Raw genomic sequence first — 15,536 nt, 5'->3', positions numbered from 1 at the left:
ACTCTCCCATATGAGGTAGCACTGCAACAATCACTTCAGAAAATAGCACAACTGAGCTGTTGAATATGCTTGAGGGTTTCTGCTGCAGTTTTCATGTACATTGTCAGCCACATGGTCAGATTAAGTCTCCTGTTGTAGCATGAGCTACTTAAGTTAGTGAATTACAGGGTAATCCTACAACAAAGGATGCATCAAGAGCTGATTAATATGATCTTGCTAATGGCTTATGAAGTCACATTGCATCCAAGCATTTTTATGGATGTTGTGTTACTATAGTGATTGTGTACTTGAGCAGGTTACAGTTTATATATAGCTGAAGTCTGGTTCTAAGAAAAAGAACTGAGCTGGACATCAATGATGCTGTTTTCTAGTAGTTGTTCATTTCAGTCCTATACTCTCATTCTGGTATACAAGCATAGACACTAGACCTCCAGAAGGCTAGACTAATAAGCAAATTAAACCAAACTCACTTTAAAATTTGGTAAGCAAGTTCTAGCAGAATGCAGCTTCAATAAGGGCAAGTAAGGATAAGATTAATACATGTTCCACCACCCTTGTCCAGCATGATCAGGCTGTGACCAGTCCCAGATGAGAATTTACCAAACAAGGGAAGATTCCCTGCCATGGCCCTCCAAGCTACATCCCATCTTCCCACCACTGGGCTGCTCCCCAACCTTCTACCCAGCAGGAGAAGCTGACTCAGACCCACTGGAGGAGGGAAGCCAGCTCCAGTCCTGCGTGCACGCCACCCTCCCATGGGGATTGTTGGGCACAGGAAAGGGGGAACGATACTGTGACAGCACCCCACCGCCAGCTGCCAGAGGATTCAGGCTGCACGTTGCTGCCCAGCTCTCTGGTTCATTGACAGGTGATGTTGCTAGACCAGAGAATACCAGATTTAGGAGCTTCAAGCTGTAGGAGGAGTTTTAGTTTTTTCTTACCCCAATTTCAGGAGATTCCTTCACCTTATATCAATTTTCTGAGGCAGAGCTACCATTATAGCACTTTCTTCCACCATACCAGGAAAGCGAACACACACTTTCAGGATGGAAATACAACTGCAGAAGGGTTTTCAAAATCAGACTTCTACCACAAAAAAGTGAAATATATATAAAATTTAATAAGATATTTTAAATAAGCAAAAACTCTACATGTCACACTTTTATAATTATAGCTGGCACCCATATGTCCATATCCCCGACCCCTCAGAGGTATTACTTCAGTACACTATAGGGAGAATCCTGTTCAAGGCCAGCTGGTCTGTGTCTGCCCTCAAACAGTACTACTACTGGTATATGAAGAACATGCTGTCAAGCTTGGATCCTTAAGTGTAATTTTTGCCATAGCTTTACACTGTAGTTTAGAAAAGTTACTACCAAAAAAAAAAAGTTGTCCAATACAAAAGTCATGGTCTCTGAGGCACTGGGAAAGTGGTAATCAGCTGACAAGCACATGGCAGGCACCAAGGTGTCACCTGACCCATACTTACACAAATACCTAATAAAGGGTTTGCAGGTCCTCAGCTAGTTGTATAAGAACATGATTTCAGCTTTTCAGAAACCCTCAATCTGAATATTTAGATTGTACTGAGGGGCCAAGTCTTCCCCAGTGAAGTTTTTGGAGTCACATAGCTTTTACCTTCCTCAGGAGAAATACCCTTGAAGGATAAAGAGCTTTGCAAAGTAGGTGGGTCACAGTTTGAAACCTGAGTGAATGGCCACAATGCCTGATGTTAGATTCTTGTATTCCACCTTCAGAAAACCTGCATCTTCAATCATTGCCTTGAACTCCTCCTGAAACATAGTAATATTGAGAAGAATGCCCATACTAGGTCAGACCAATGTTCCATCTAGGGCCAGTATTTTGTCTTCTGACAGTGGCAAATGCTAGGTGCTATGTTCTGTTGATTCCTTTTGAAGCAACTACTGGATGACCCATCCCATCATCCACTTCCAGCTTCTTGCAGGGACATTCTCAGCCTATGGTTGCTTACCAAACCATTTTGTCCAATAATCATTGCTGGCTCTGTCCTGCATAATTTGAATTATTTTGTGAACCCAATTATAAAATTTTGCTCTTTACAATATCCTGGCAACAAGTTTCAAAGGCTGACTGTGCACTGTATGAAGTAGTACTTTCTTTTGTTTGTTTTAAGCCTGCTGCCTATTAATCTGAATGACCCCAGTTCTTGTATTTTATGAAGGAGCAAATACTCTTTGATTTACTTTCACTACATTACTCATGATTTTATATATATCTCAAAGCTCCTTCAGTTGTCACAATTAGCTTTCCCCACACAGAACATTAGCAGACACTAACACTACCATGTACCTTCTTAAAGGCCTAATCTCTTGATCCATCACTCAGGTGCCCCCATGGTGACCAAGTGTACACTAAACATTTAAGCAGTGCCTTCTTACCTGGGCTGGAAAGCATCGGATGCTCTCCACAAGATACTGGTAGGACTTCCAATCTCCAGCAATAATCTCACCCAGAACAGGGATAACCTGGAAACTGTACAAGTCATAGAGCCTGTCCAGAGAGAGAAGCAGCACTGATTAACATGCAGACATCCAAATAAATCCTACTAAGACTAAGTTTTTTTCTAGAGCATAATTAGTTTCTGTATATCACCTGCACTATAGACTTTCATGGCGTTTGGATTTAAATGTGTGATAGGGTTTCAAGGGCTTAGGAGTCTTCTTCCTCCATGTGTTTTTATCATGTCTCAAGAAAAACCCTCATTTGTGGGGGATAAACAAAGAGAAAAAGAAATGGTGATATTCCAACCTGGAAATAAGGGGGTTGTTGACTCGACTAAATTCGAGACACAGAAATCTCCCTCCTGGTTTCAACACACGATATGCCTCCTGGAGAGCCTGCAAGAGATCAAAAGTGGATGAACAGGTTGTTTGTAGGGAAGTACCTTTCCTATTAAGATCTCATGAGGAGATGAAACATGGATGCTGCACCTCCTTGGGTTGGGCTCAGTTCAAGCAGAAGACTATTCTGGATAAAGTTCCCAAAAAGTCCTGGCATTTTCATAGGACACTTTAGATAGATACCATCCACCTATCCATTATGGGCCTCAAACTACAAGTATGCTTCAAATTACCCTGACAGAAAAGGACCTAGTTTACCAGAACTTTATCTAAATCAACCCATTCATGTTAGGGCAGAGAGGCTCAACAAAGCTGCACACCATTATATTTTTAAACGATATCTGTTGCTTTCAGGATGAGAATAGCTTTCTTTAAAATGGTATTAAATATGAAGTATCCCAGCCTATTAGCAAGTATCCCAAGATCCATAGTAGGATGTAAAATCCCACTTAATTGGTTAACTGGTTAAATGGTAGGTAAACCTACCATTTAATTCATTTAAGGCAAGGGGTGCACAGCTGGGGCAGCTGCTTGAGCCCAGCCGACTGGGGAAGTTACCCCAGCCCATTTTCTGCACACTGGGGACCGGAGCTACTCTGGCCCAGCTGAAGCTTCTCTGACAGCACAGAAGGAAAGGCACTACAGCTGGACCAGAGCAGCCTCTGTCTGCAGAAGATGGGGCCATGCGAGCTTACCTGGGCTGAAGCAGCCTCTCCCATGCCCCACAGCTGAGGGCTGCTCCAGCCACGTTGAAAGACCCCCACCTCCAGCAACCCTACTAGATTCCAATTAGAAAAGGTGATATTACTTGTTGAGTGCTTATAAATATATTTTCTTCTAAATGTTAAAGGACTACTCAGCTTCTCAGAAAAAAAAAGTATGCAGGTATTTAAACCCTGCTTATCACCACAGTAAATATATGAACCCTATGACACTTCTAGAAGGAAAGGGTAAGGACTTGCCAGACACCCACTACATTTGCAAGAGATGCAGCAAGGACTGTCACTCTTGTGTGGGTCTTTATAGTCACAACAGACGCTGTAAATGAAGTCCTCAATTGAAACTTTAAAGGGCGCGATCCATAGTCTATGCAGACTGAAGGATGCCTACTACTACTACTACGACTACTACTACTACTACTACTACTACACCTTTTTTCCACCCCCACCCCCCCCCACCATTCAAGCGAACGGTAAGGCTATATTCCACTTTTTTTTATGTGTGAGAAATTGAAGCCAAAGTCCACCCACACAGGAGTGTTCCTTCTTCTCTTGGCACGCAGAAATCTCAGGAGAATGGTCTATCCCTGGACTTGCTGCCACTGCTTACCTGGTCAATATGAGTTACATTCCGTATCCCAAAGGCAATTGTGTAAACATCAAACTTGTCGTCAGTGAAAGGCAGCTCTTCAGCATTCCCAAGCACCCAGGACAAGCCTTCAAACAAACAAAAACCCATACACATACTAGGAAGTGATCAACACCACACCCCAAAACGCTTCCAAGACGACTTGACCTTCACTCTGTTTTGGATAATGTATGTATACATGTATAATTTTTAATCATGCTGAGGGTTCTGGAGTTTGTTTGGTTGGGGAGGACATCAAGGTCCTGCGTCTTGACAATTCCCTATCAGATGAGAAATCCAGCAGACCTGTGACTAGACCAACCATAACCTTCCTCCCCGCTGAAGGTGGGCACAAAACACTGAAAATGTACCCATCTGTACTGATGTCAGAATGAGCCTTATGACAGAAGGTAAATTGGAAATGAATAAGTATGCAGAAGAAAGAATCTCAGGGTGGAATTAAATGATCTTGGAGTCCTATACATTTTTTAAAAAGATTAATATTGGCAGAGCAGCTCTCCTGTTTCATTCACAGATGGAATTCCTGAGCCTTATATGGATCTTATGAAATGCAGACATTTCCCAGGAAGTTGCCCCAAAACCATAGTTCTTTGTCAGAACACACTGGTTATTTTCTCGCTGTATCAGCACTGGAGAGGAATAAAAGATTATTATAAACAACAAAGATGGTGGGCTACCCTAGAGGCTAGACAAGAGAGTGCTTGACCTTTGAGCTCCCTCTTCTTGAAAAGGCATGAAGTAAGGGGAAAAGGTGGGGCGGGGGGCTTTTTAGGATTGGGAGCAACTGAAGTGAAAAGTAAAAAAAGAAACAAAAAAAACCCCAAAACAAACCACAACACCTCTCTGATGTGGTCTCTGACTGTATGAAGACCAGGGCTATGAGGTCTTGGCAGGAGGGAGGGGGTGTAGGAGATGGGCATAATTGTGCATCTAAGTGAGAGGAAGAGTACAGGAGGGTTTGGGGTATGGAGTCTGGACGGGAAGGATCACGGTGGAAGTGAAGGGTCTTGGAGAAAGGGGGCAGAAGCAGAATGTGAGGGGGGAATCTGAGTGCGAGAGATTTACAGGAGTGGGGTCTGGGAAAGAGGTAGTGAAGGGTTTGGGGCACGGGCTCGGAGAGGGAGGGTGTGCAGGAGCTGTCTGGGGACATGGTGTATGGGTTATGGGGGCACACTTACCTACTCATCCCTGGACACACATAGCCCTGTGCCTCTTCCCCCTACTTTCAAGCACCACCCCTCCACTGCTCTGATTGGCCAGTTACTCAGTGTTGAATCAACAAAATACAAAATAAGCCCCTCTACAGGATTCTTTTACATCATTATTTGCTCTACATATAATGCACCTTCATCTCCAGCTTAAAAAAAAGGAGAAATATTATCTTTAGAAACTCACCAAAGTGAGTCAGCCTAAAAAAATAAATTTGATCTCGCTATTTTTTCCTCTCTAAGACAGCAATCTGTCATTTCTCTACAGACTACTTGCACCAATGATGTTACCAGAAATGCAGAGAGAGCTGGGTGCTGTAGTTGATTTTGGGCACTTAACACTAAAAATTGTAAGTGCTCACTCAAAAGGAAATTGAGCTGAAATTTTGTTTACATTTCCAGTCAAGTTTTAAAAGTACTTCTAATGTTGAGACTGACCGTATCTTCCTGGTACCACTGACAAATCTTTAATTTGAAAGAATGGCTGGTATTAAAAAGTGTTTTTGTTTTGTGTTTAACACTTCTTGCACAGCCATGCTGTGGAGATCATATCTGCATTTCTACAACATGGTCAGAAACCACTCTGTAATGCTAATAAAAAGTTCTTCTGACAAAGGTAGACTGTTACTTGCAAGGATCCATGTCACAACTTTGCCTGCAGTGGAAACAAGAGAGCCACCAGAAAAGTTTCTAGAGTGCTTTATCCCCTTTCTTGAAAATGACAATCAGGTGTAGTCCTATTCTTAGTACACTATTCTGTTTTATTCATACCTATGCACCTCACTAAATTCAGAGGAGTTGCATTGGTATAATAGAGCAGTATTTTGCTCTATGGCCAATTCTGAAGAAAATCAAATACTTAATCCTCAGACTCATATTTTTAAAGGGATACAAAGTACTGAGGACACTCACTGTGACTCTGTAGAGAACATAATTCATAGTTGCAGAACTGTTATGACAATTGGACAGCACATGCACAACAGTTACTTACCTACTTCCTCCATGTCTTTGAAGGATTTCACACACACACCCCCCCGCCCCGATATTTGCCAATCAAAAGTTACTTCTCCTGGCAGATATGCAAGTACAATTTTGGACCACTACTACATAAGGATTTTGTTTAAATCTAAGTTTCTATCATTCAGACACACTACAGAAGCAATATTACGCAGGGTTTACCTTCAGAATAGCCAAGCTGTTGTGCTTTCTGCTTTCCAACCTTTAGCATTTCCTTGCTAATGTCACAAACCACCACTTGGGAACCTCCTGGCAATTTTAGTTCCTCTTCCTGGTAACTCTTAGAGATTTCCTGCCATGATAAATTCTGATGGGATTTCAGTTTCTGTCTGAGCCGGTGCTCCCACTGGGAACGAATATAGTTGATAAATCGGAAGGCAATGTCACCTGTATTAGTTTTGAAAGGGAGATGCCAAATGTGGAATATTTTCTGATATTGTAAACTTAAATATTCAACAGGAAATTAGAACTTTTAATATCTAAGTAAACTGGAACCAATGTCCTCCGTGGCATTTTTAGATTAAAAAATAGCAATTATGTTTCCTTCATCACTATTAATACAGAGTTTCTATGAGTGTAATACTTTACACTTCTAAGACAGTTTAATCCAAGGATCTCAAGTGCTTTAAAACATTAGCAAACTAAGACTCAATCCTTCCTCTTGAGGAGTAAAAGTTATCTTAATTCTACAGATAGGGAAACTGAGGGACAGAGCAATTAGTTACTTGCTCAAGGTCAGTGTGTCAGACAGAGAGAGAGAGCGCGTGTGCACATGAACAAAGAATTCCTGATTTCAGGCTCCTTATTTAGTCACTAGACCAGGGGTTCCCAAACTTTTCACGTTGTATCGCCACTTACTCATAATGCAATTTGTCTATCCTCTTACCCCTGGCTTCCAGAAGAATGAAGCCATGGATGGGAGCTGAAGTTGGGGCCTGGACTGGGGTCAGATCAAAGTAGAACTGGGTAATACTCCCACTTTGTCCTTCCCCTGTACGTTCCTCCACGGCTACCAGCGTGTTGGGGGAAAAAAATTCCTTACACAATGCCTTCTCTAACATCATGTATTGTTATAACAAGTGAACGAAGTACAGTAGAGACCAGGCCTCTGCAACCTGCAGCTCTGGAGCCACATGCAGCTTTTTAAGGACTTCTTTGTGGCTCCCGACACTATAATTGCAAGGTATAAAAAACACTCCTGATTATTTTTGATAAACAGCAAACATCTAAAAGCCCAACAATGAAGAATTAATATCTAAATAGTAAAGAATGTATACTCTCAAAACATCGGATAACTTCTCCTTTAATATGCACAGTTCACTGGGGGATACCATACTGTACTCGTGTTTTGATCATGTTGCTAATAAAAATCTTGATTTTGAAAAGGAAAAGTAAGCTTGCAGCATTCCTGCTGTGAAGGGCAACACACATTTTAAGAAAGAAAACTGAAATTAAACGTGAAGTAAAACTGTCATAATTAAAGTGGATTGAGAGTGAAAAATCAGGAAGACAGTAAAACAGACAGACTCATGTAAAGTGTGAGGAAACAGAATACGTAAAAAGTTTGTAAATGGATTGTGAGGCTATGATCTGAAGAAGTGGGTCTGTCCCACAAAAGCTCATCACCTAATAAATGATTTTGTTGGTCTTTAAAGTGCTACATGACTGCTTTTTTGTTCTGCAGTAAACACAGGAATCACTGTGTGTGCGCTGTTCTTAAAATAGGGGTCACAAAAATGTATGGTTTGACATTATTTATTAAGCATCATCTCCTATTCACACACATTGCAGCTCCTGAATATTTTACCAAATTTGAAAAAAAAAACAGCTCTCCTTGCTATTTTGGTTGCTGACTCCAGATCTAAGCAATAAAAATTATATTTTCCATTTTTATCAAACAATAGATGATTTTTTTCCTTTCTATTAAGGAATCATAGCTCCAGCAAATAGTACTCCTCAGTAATAGTACTACAAATAAAATGGTAACAAAGAGGAAGCCGTGCTAGTCTATACACTATCAAAACAAAAAGCAGTCAAGTAGCACTTTAAAGACTACTTTTTTGTGGTCTGTCCCACGAAAGCTCACCTAATAAACCATGTTGCTAGTCTTTAAAGTGCTACTTGACTGCTTTTTGTTTTTACAAATAAAATGGTGTACCTGTCCCTCCAGCCACATCCAACAGCTGAGTTCCTGGGTAAGGGTTCATGTGATGCAGCAGAGTATCCTTCCATAGACGATGAATTCCCAGACTCATTGAATCATTCATTATATCATACTTCTTGGCCACATTTTCAAATACATGGTAAACTGAAATAAAATTACATTCTAATGCAATACATGTTCTATATATTCACTGGCCCCTTCCTAGGGCTATACTAACATACACCTGAGACTTTAAGAGGCCCAAGATCCTACTTTTATCTTATTAGTTAGATCAGAATACTTCACAACATTTCTACAGTAAAACCCCAAGTTATGTGGGGGTTGTGCTCCTCACAAACCCCCACATAACTCAAACTTCATATAAGTCAGAGGAGGGGGACCCTTCCCTCCTCCTTCGAGCTCCTGGGAGCCTGGAGCTAGGCACAGCAGAACCTGGTCACTTTGCAGGCTTCCACTCAACAGTGCCTGGCTCCCAGCTCTGCAGGGGCTCAGAGGAGGAGTGAGAGGAGAGGAGGGAGATGTGGGGGAAGCCCCTTGCCCTGGCGAGCAGGGAGCACCCTGGCAGTTTCTTGGCTCCCCGCTGCTTGCGGGAGCCAGGAAATTGACCAGGTGCTGCTGCACATGGATCCCGGCTTGCTGGGACTGAGAGGCTTTTCTCCTTCTCCCACCAGTGGTGTCCCTCTGGATTCCTCCAGCTGAAGGAAGTCAAGGAAAGCTGTGAGACTGTTCCTTTTAGTGCTCCACCGCCAGCTCAAGCGCTTGGAGTCAGTGGTGGAGTGCTGAAAAGAGCAGCCCTGCAGCTTCCCCCAGCTGGGGTAAGCCATGCCCCCAACAGGCTTCAGCCACTCACTTCCCCCAGCTGGGGGAAGCAGGAGGCTAGAGCCTGGGATGTGTACATTTTTGTTAATATGATTAACATGTATGTCAAACTTGCATAAAGCAGAGGTTTACTGTATTTTAAATTACATATATTTACTTCCAACATTTCACCCCAATCCCAATCTAGAAACCACCATGTGAATGCTCTGCAAAGTTTTTGATGTCTAGACTACCTGAAAGCATTCAGCTAAGCATCAAAGAGCTACAACATTCTCATCTCCGGGTCCTAACACAATATTTAACCCAGACAACGCCCCCCCTTCTTACTGAGTTAACTAAGCTATTGTCAGTCATAGGATAGCTGCCTCAGAGTCCAACCCAAATCTGTTGTGGAAGGCATTGTACAGGGACAGAGCATAAAAAGCTCCAATCCCTACCACAAGGAGCTCGCCTTCTAAATAAATAGACAAAGAGAGAAGACAGAATACTAGGACAGAACGAGTGACTTGCCCAGGGCTCACACAGGAGATCAGCAACACAGCAACAAACAGGACCCAGGTCTCGTCAGCCCATTAGTGGAACCACAATACCTCGTTCGTTGCACCAGTTTTCGGGGTATTTGAGGGTCTAGCACCCTCTTCCCTACCCCGCACTTAATCTCCCGGTCCTCCCACTCCACAGAGCCTCACAGTTGTCCCACTAGATCCCCTGGTCCGACTCCCAGAAGGACTCCTGTCCTCCCCCCGACCTTTCTCCCCTTTCTCCGCCTCCGACACGGTCTGGAACCCGAAGTGCGTCTCCCCCTCGGCAACAAAACACCGCGCCCCACTGAAGAGCCCACGACCTATAACCAGCAACTGCCAGCAACGGCGACTAGGCAGAGCCCTATAGGTAACGGCTCCTAGGGAGGCCGCCATCTTTAGCAGCAACGTGACCTTTGCACTCCGAGAAAACAGCACGCACTCACATGACGCGTTACTTTCCTATTCCCGCCAATAGAAAGCTCGTTTACAAGGCAATAAATAAAAACGCAGGATTCTTACTGGCCCCAACGGCAGGGAGGCGGGTCTTACTATGTAGCCAATCTTAGTTGGGCCGGCGGAACTTGCGTGAGGGGAGGCTAGAGGTTACCACGGAAACAGGGTCCTGGTTGTCTGGCGCGAATCTGAGCGCAGCTCTCCCTACCTCTGTCCCCGCTCTTCGCGTGTGCTGCGGCTTCCTAGCCACGACTCGCCCCGCGGCGCTTCGACTGTGACCACTCAGGAAAGGGGGAGGGATGATAATAGGCCCCTCTATAAACAAACCCCTGAATATTGGGACTGTCCCTATATAATTTGGGAGGCTGGTCGCCTTCGCGCCGTGCGCCGCGACCACCCCTTTTTGTATCTATTCCCATGACCCCTCGCTGTGGCCCCCAGGTACGCGACTTTCATGTCTCTCCCTCTAGCCCCACAAGGCAACCCCCAGCCCACCGCCCCTCCCCTCTCCCCATGGTTCTGCCTTGTGAGGAGATCCTTAAATCAACATTCTCTCAGGCATTCATTTCTAATGCAACATCTGAGCCCACAATCTTCATTTGGTTGTGTAGCCTTGTCCACATTAATGAACCAAGCATGTGAGTAAGAGCTGCACCATGAGGGCACATCTGTACGTACTGGCAAACCGACAATCCAGCGGTCAGTACATCTTCTGGTGTTCAGTTTAGCACATCTAGTAAGAATGTGCTAAATCACATGTTGAGGGCACTCCCATTGACTTTGGTACTCCTGACAAGCACAAGGACTAAGGGAAGTCAATGGAGCATTTCTCTGGTCAACTTTCTGCTGTGGGGATGGTGCCAAGGTTCGAATCAAGGTATTAATCTTAATTGAAGAGTGTATCTTCATTCAAATCTATCCCCTTTTGTAGACCTGACTTAAATATCAGCAAAGCAGCACTTAAGGCTTGTCTCCATTACATGGTGGATCACTGCTGCAGCAGTCAAGCCATGGGCTATCAATTAATTGTGTCTCCTTAGATGCGAGAAATCAATCTCCGAGTGCTCTCCCACCAATTCTGGTATTCCACCAGGATGAGAGGAGTAGCTGGAGTTGATAGGAGAGTGGTCTCCTTTGACCTTACCACATGGAAGATGCCACAGTGAGTATGTTGACTTCACATATGCAGTTTGCCTCCATCGACCTTATTGCATGAAAAATGCTGTGGTGAGTATGTTGATTTTGAGGCTTTGTCCCATAGTCACGTTCACATGTTAGTCAAACAACTTGATAAACAGATGTAACCAGCATTGCTTTTAAAACATATCTGAATGCAACTGAAGGCCCTGGCTATATGGAGTTAGTCATTCCTTGTTACTGCATGTAACATTTAAATATGCCATTACAAAATTCAGGTACGTGAATGTATGGTCTCAGAGGGGTAGCTATGTTAAAACTGTAGCTTCACAAATAACAAACAGTCCTGTGGCACCTAAAAAAATAAGAAATGTATCAGCTTCATCTACTGGTCCTAGTAGTAATAGATAACCCCCTTTTTTCCTTCCTTTCCCCCACCTTTCCTGCTATATAAATCCTGGATTCTAATTGTCAACTCCAATAATTTGAGGAAGTGAGTCTTATCCATGAAAGCTCATGACCTAGTAAATTTGTTAGTCAGGTGCTACCGGACTGCTTGCTATTTATGAGTATGTGGGTTATTGCTTCATTCTGTCTGATCTGTTAATTGATTTTGTTTTTAGGTACTTAAGTTTGTATAGCTTAGAGCAGAAAATTTAAAAATACCAAAAGTTTTGTACATTATTATGTAGAAGTCAGGCATGTCAAACTCAAAGCCTACTGAGGGCTGCACACAGGAAAACTGATAGCTGTCAGGGCCGCCAAAAATGTACTGTACTTCTATTGGAAAGTTGTGTTTTTTGTATATTTTATAATATTTTTCAGGTCTTGTTTGAATATAATATAATAATTTTAATTGAGAATTGAGAACTTAATATGAATTTTATTGTTTTATTATTTTATTAATAGTTCATAAAATTTGATCGGTCAAATTATTTGCTCATATATAATAATTTTTAATTTAAATATAAATTTAAGATACTCCGCACCCCAGCTGGCTCCCGTACCCAGGACTTCTGGAGTTTCCCTGGCCCCGGCCAGGTCCCCGGGGCTGAAGCTGTCAACAAGGCTCTGCGCCCTGGCTGTTTCCCAGTCCTGGGGGGCTGCATGTTTGATATTCTTGATTTAGATTGTGGTAGCACCCAAAATAATGTTTTGCACAATTTCCCAAATCAAAAAAGACACTCTCCCTGCCTTGTCATTTAAACTCCCAAAGGTCTTGTTCTGAACTTATTTTACTCCCTTTTTAGAATGGTTCTCAGTTTTTTCACAGATTGCTTCCTTATCTTCCAGAATAGCTAGCTATATGTATTTCTGATCATGACCTGAGTCGAAAGCTAGGAGAAGAATAAAACAAGGTGTTTGGATAACGTGCATGGTACTCATTTGTCTACCTATCCAAGGACTCTGATTCTACGAGTTGTTCCGTATTGGGTCAGGGATCCTCTCATGTAGAACAATTTACAAAAATCACAGCCAAAAAAGATAGACAAAGTGATACAGCCTATAAGACTAAACTCCAATCCTGTAATTAATTTTGCACGGCCCTTTGACTTTTTGATTTTGGAGCCCCTTAAACTTCAACTGGGCTCCATGACAACAAAGGGCTCTGCCCATACAGAAAATTGCAGACTCGGGAGGCCTAGTGAGCAGTGTTCACAGCTGATTACAGTTTATTCCTTATCAACTCCTCTCAAACGAGTAGTTCACTCATGAAATAAATAAGTTGCTGTGTTAGTTAAGTTTACATAGCATTGACATAGGGATGTTTACCGGTTAACCAGTGGGGATGGAGCAGATCTCCGCCCATGGTGGGGATGGAGGTGGGGTTGGTCCAGACCACTTGTTGCCCCTTTACTCAGTTAATGGGTTAAACGTAAGTTAAAATGGTTAACCAATTAAACAGGAGTGTACATTCCTACTTTGAATAAGTAATGGGTCTTCAGGAATAATTTAAAGGAGAGAATGGTGGCTTTGTGGACAAGTTTGAGGAGGGCATTCATGTATATGGATCAATGTGGAAGAAAGTGAAGTGGCCCAAGGGAGAAGCAGATAAACACATATGAAGATTAAAACTGATTTTTTCATAAATATGAACATAACGTGATATTAAAGTAAAATTTTGTTCTTTCTCTGGGCTTTCATGATGTTGGCCAGACACATTAAACCACTAAATAAAGGTAATGTTGCACTAGGTTTGTTTTATCTTTCTAAGCATCTGGACAGTTACTAGTACATTTGCGGTAGATTGATCGTCTTAGTATTTAGACATCCGCCTCTTGGTCAACAAACCACCTAGAGAATTTGTTGACCCATACAAAACTTTCTGTACTGTGTTTTTTTGGCAGCATAAATATGATAAATTGAAGCAGAGCTTCTTCTGGATTCCAAGAAATATGGGATAGTAGCTGACACTCCTGTACCCTCAGGGTTATTATGGGTGTGTTGCGTCAGATTTGAGATACTGGATCCTTCAAGTAAGACAACATTTTGTGGAGTCTGTGTCATAACCCACAATCTTTCTGCATACTTAACCTATTAGGAAAATGGAAACAACCACAGCCTGTAGTGATATTTTGCCTCATACCTTGATTTTCTGCCTTGTGTTAAAATACTTGTACAGGCATATGAACTATGAAGTGGCAAAATTTGTAGATTGCATAGCATTATTTAGTGAAGTCTGATGAGGACTATGAGGAATACTAAAAAGACCTGAAGAAGTCAGTGAAAGGGTAACATGATGACTTTAAATTGATGCTGATGAATGTAAAATAATGGCCCGCAGGAGGGAAACATTGGAACTATCCATGCAAGTTAAAGAGGCTTACAATATTAAATGGATCAGGTCAGAAAAAGGACCTGGGTATTGGTGTGGGGAATTCTGTCAATGTACAGTTAGGATGTACAGTATAAGGAATGGGAAGGAGAATGATACAGAAAGGCAGTGCCTACACTAGCCTAGCAGATGGGATTAAGGGGACTTGGAAGTAGCTGGGGGGGGTCCTTTCGAAAAGGAGCCCCGTCTGGATGAGCTGCGCGGCAGCGAGCTGTGTCAATTTCAAAGTGCCGCGGCCGCCCTTATGCTAATGAGGTGCTGAATATGTATTTCAGCGCTTCATTAGTAAACTTCGACCTGGCCATTCGCATGGCCATTTTGAAGTTTTTGGCTAGTGTAGATGTAGCCAAAGTCTTATAATATCATTGTGTAAACTATTGTTTAACCCTCACCTGGAATACAGTGTTGAGTACTTTTCATAGTACTCAACGTTCACTCTATCTCAAAAAAAAAAAGTGTATTTAGAGGAATTGTAGGAAAAGGAAATGAGCATGAATAGGACAGGGGATAGAAAAACTTTTGTGACAACTGCAAAGTTTACTTTTGAGAGGAAGCAGGACACCTGTGATAAAAGTATGATAAAAGATAGACCTCTGTTGGTGAGGGAGACAAACTTTCCAGCCTACGGACAGCTCAGAACACTGGAGGAAGAGCTAGCTTGTCTCGCTGACCAGCAGAAGTCAATCTAATACAAGATATAAGAATAAAGAGGTAGCTGTGTTAGTCTGTACCCCAACAAAACAAAACAGCAGAAATGTAGCACTTTAAAGACTAACAAAATGATTTATGTGGTGATGAGCTTTTGTGGGACAGACCCACTTGATTGATCTGAAGAAGCCTGCCTGTCCCACAAAAGGTCATCACCACATAAATCATGTTGTTAGTCTTTAAAGTGCTACATTTCTTTTTTTTTTTACAAGATTCAAGCGCTATGTATAGCTGGAAAGCCTGTCTTCCTCACCAACAGAACATGGTCCAGTTAAAGGTATTATCTGAGCCATTCACCTTGTCTCTAGTAGTTTTCTATGATATGATAGAAGGCAGGTTGGTTTCACCGATGCGTGAAACACCATACAGTTGCTGATGCTATGACGTAGTCACAAAACTGACTCGGGTGTGAAAAGAACA

The 15,536-nt window shown here is 42.5% G+C and overlaps 1 protein-coding gene across 1 annotated transcript; it reads right to left on the bottom strand.

Annotated features, from left to right (window-relative positions):
• Nucleotides 1–1,100: 1,100 nt before the first annotated feature.
• Nucleotides 1,101–10,380, bottom strand: COQ5 (coenzyme Q5, methyltransferase). The gene is made up of 7 exons (XM_075012524.1): nt 10,207–10,380; nt 8,634–8,783; nt 6,638–6,862; nt 4,212–4,318; nt 2,791–2,879; nt 2,421–2,532; nt 1,101–1,793 (listed from the first exon to the last, which is right to left on the bottom strand). The coding sequence occupies exons 1-7, from the start codon at nt 10,373–10,375 to the stop codon at nt 1,692–1,694; spliced, it is 954 nt and encodes a 317-aa protein (XP_074868625.1). The 5' UTR covers nt 10,376–10,380; the 3' UTR covers nt 1,101–1,691.
• Between the last annotated feature and the right edge of the window lie 5,156 nt (nt 10,381–15,536).

This window comes from Carettochelys insculpta, chromosome 18 (assembly GCF_033958435.1).
Source record: "Carettochelys insculpta isolate YL-2023 chromosome 18, ASM3395843v1, whole genome shotgun sequence".
In the NCBI taxonomy this organism is placed as follows: Eukaryota; Metazoa; Chordata; order Testudines; family Carettochelyidae; genus Carettochelys; species Carettochelys insculpta.
The sequence above is the reverse complement of the archived record's forward strand: the minus strand, read 5'-3'. Positions and strand labels throughout refer to the sequence as shown.

What these genes read in the sequence shown, in the direction of transcription:
- COQ5 (XM_075012524.1), bottom strand. Translation starts at nt 10,375, where the DNA reads ATGGCGGCCTCCCTAGGAGCCGTTACCTATAGGGCTCTGCCTAGTCGC. An exon ending in GGATGTGGCTGGAGGGACAG is followed by an intron (nt 6,863 to 8,633) that starts GTACACCATTTT and finishes AAACTAATACAG; the next exon opens with GTGACATTGCCTTCCGATTT. An exon ending in ACAGCTTGGCTATTCTGAAG is followed by an intron (nt 4,319 to 6,637) that starts GTAAACCCTGCG and finishes GTTTGTTTGAAG; the next exon opens with GCTTGTCCTGGGTGCTTGGG.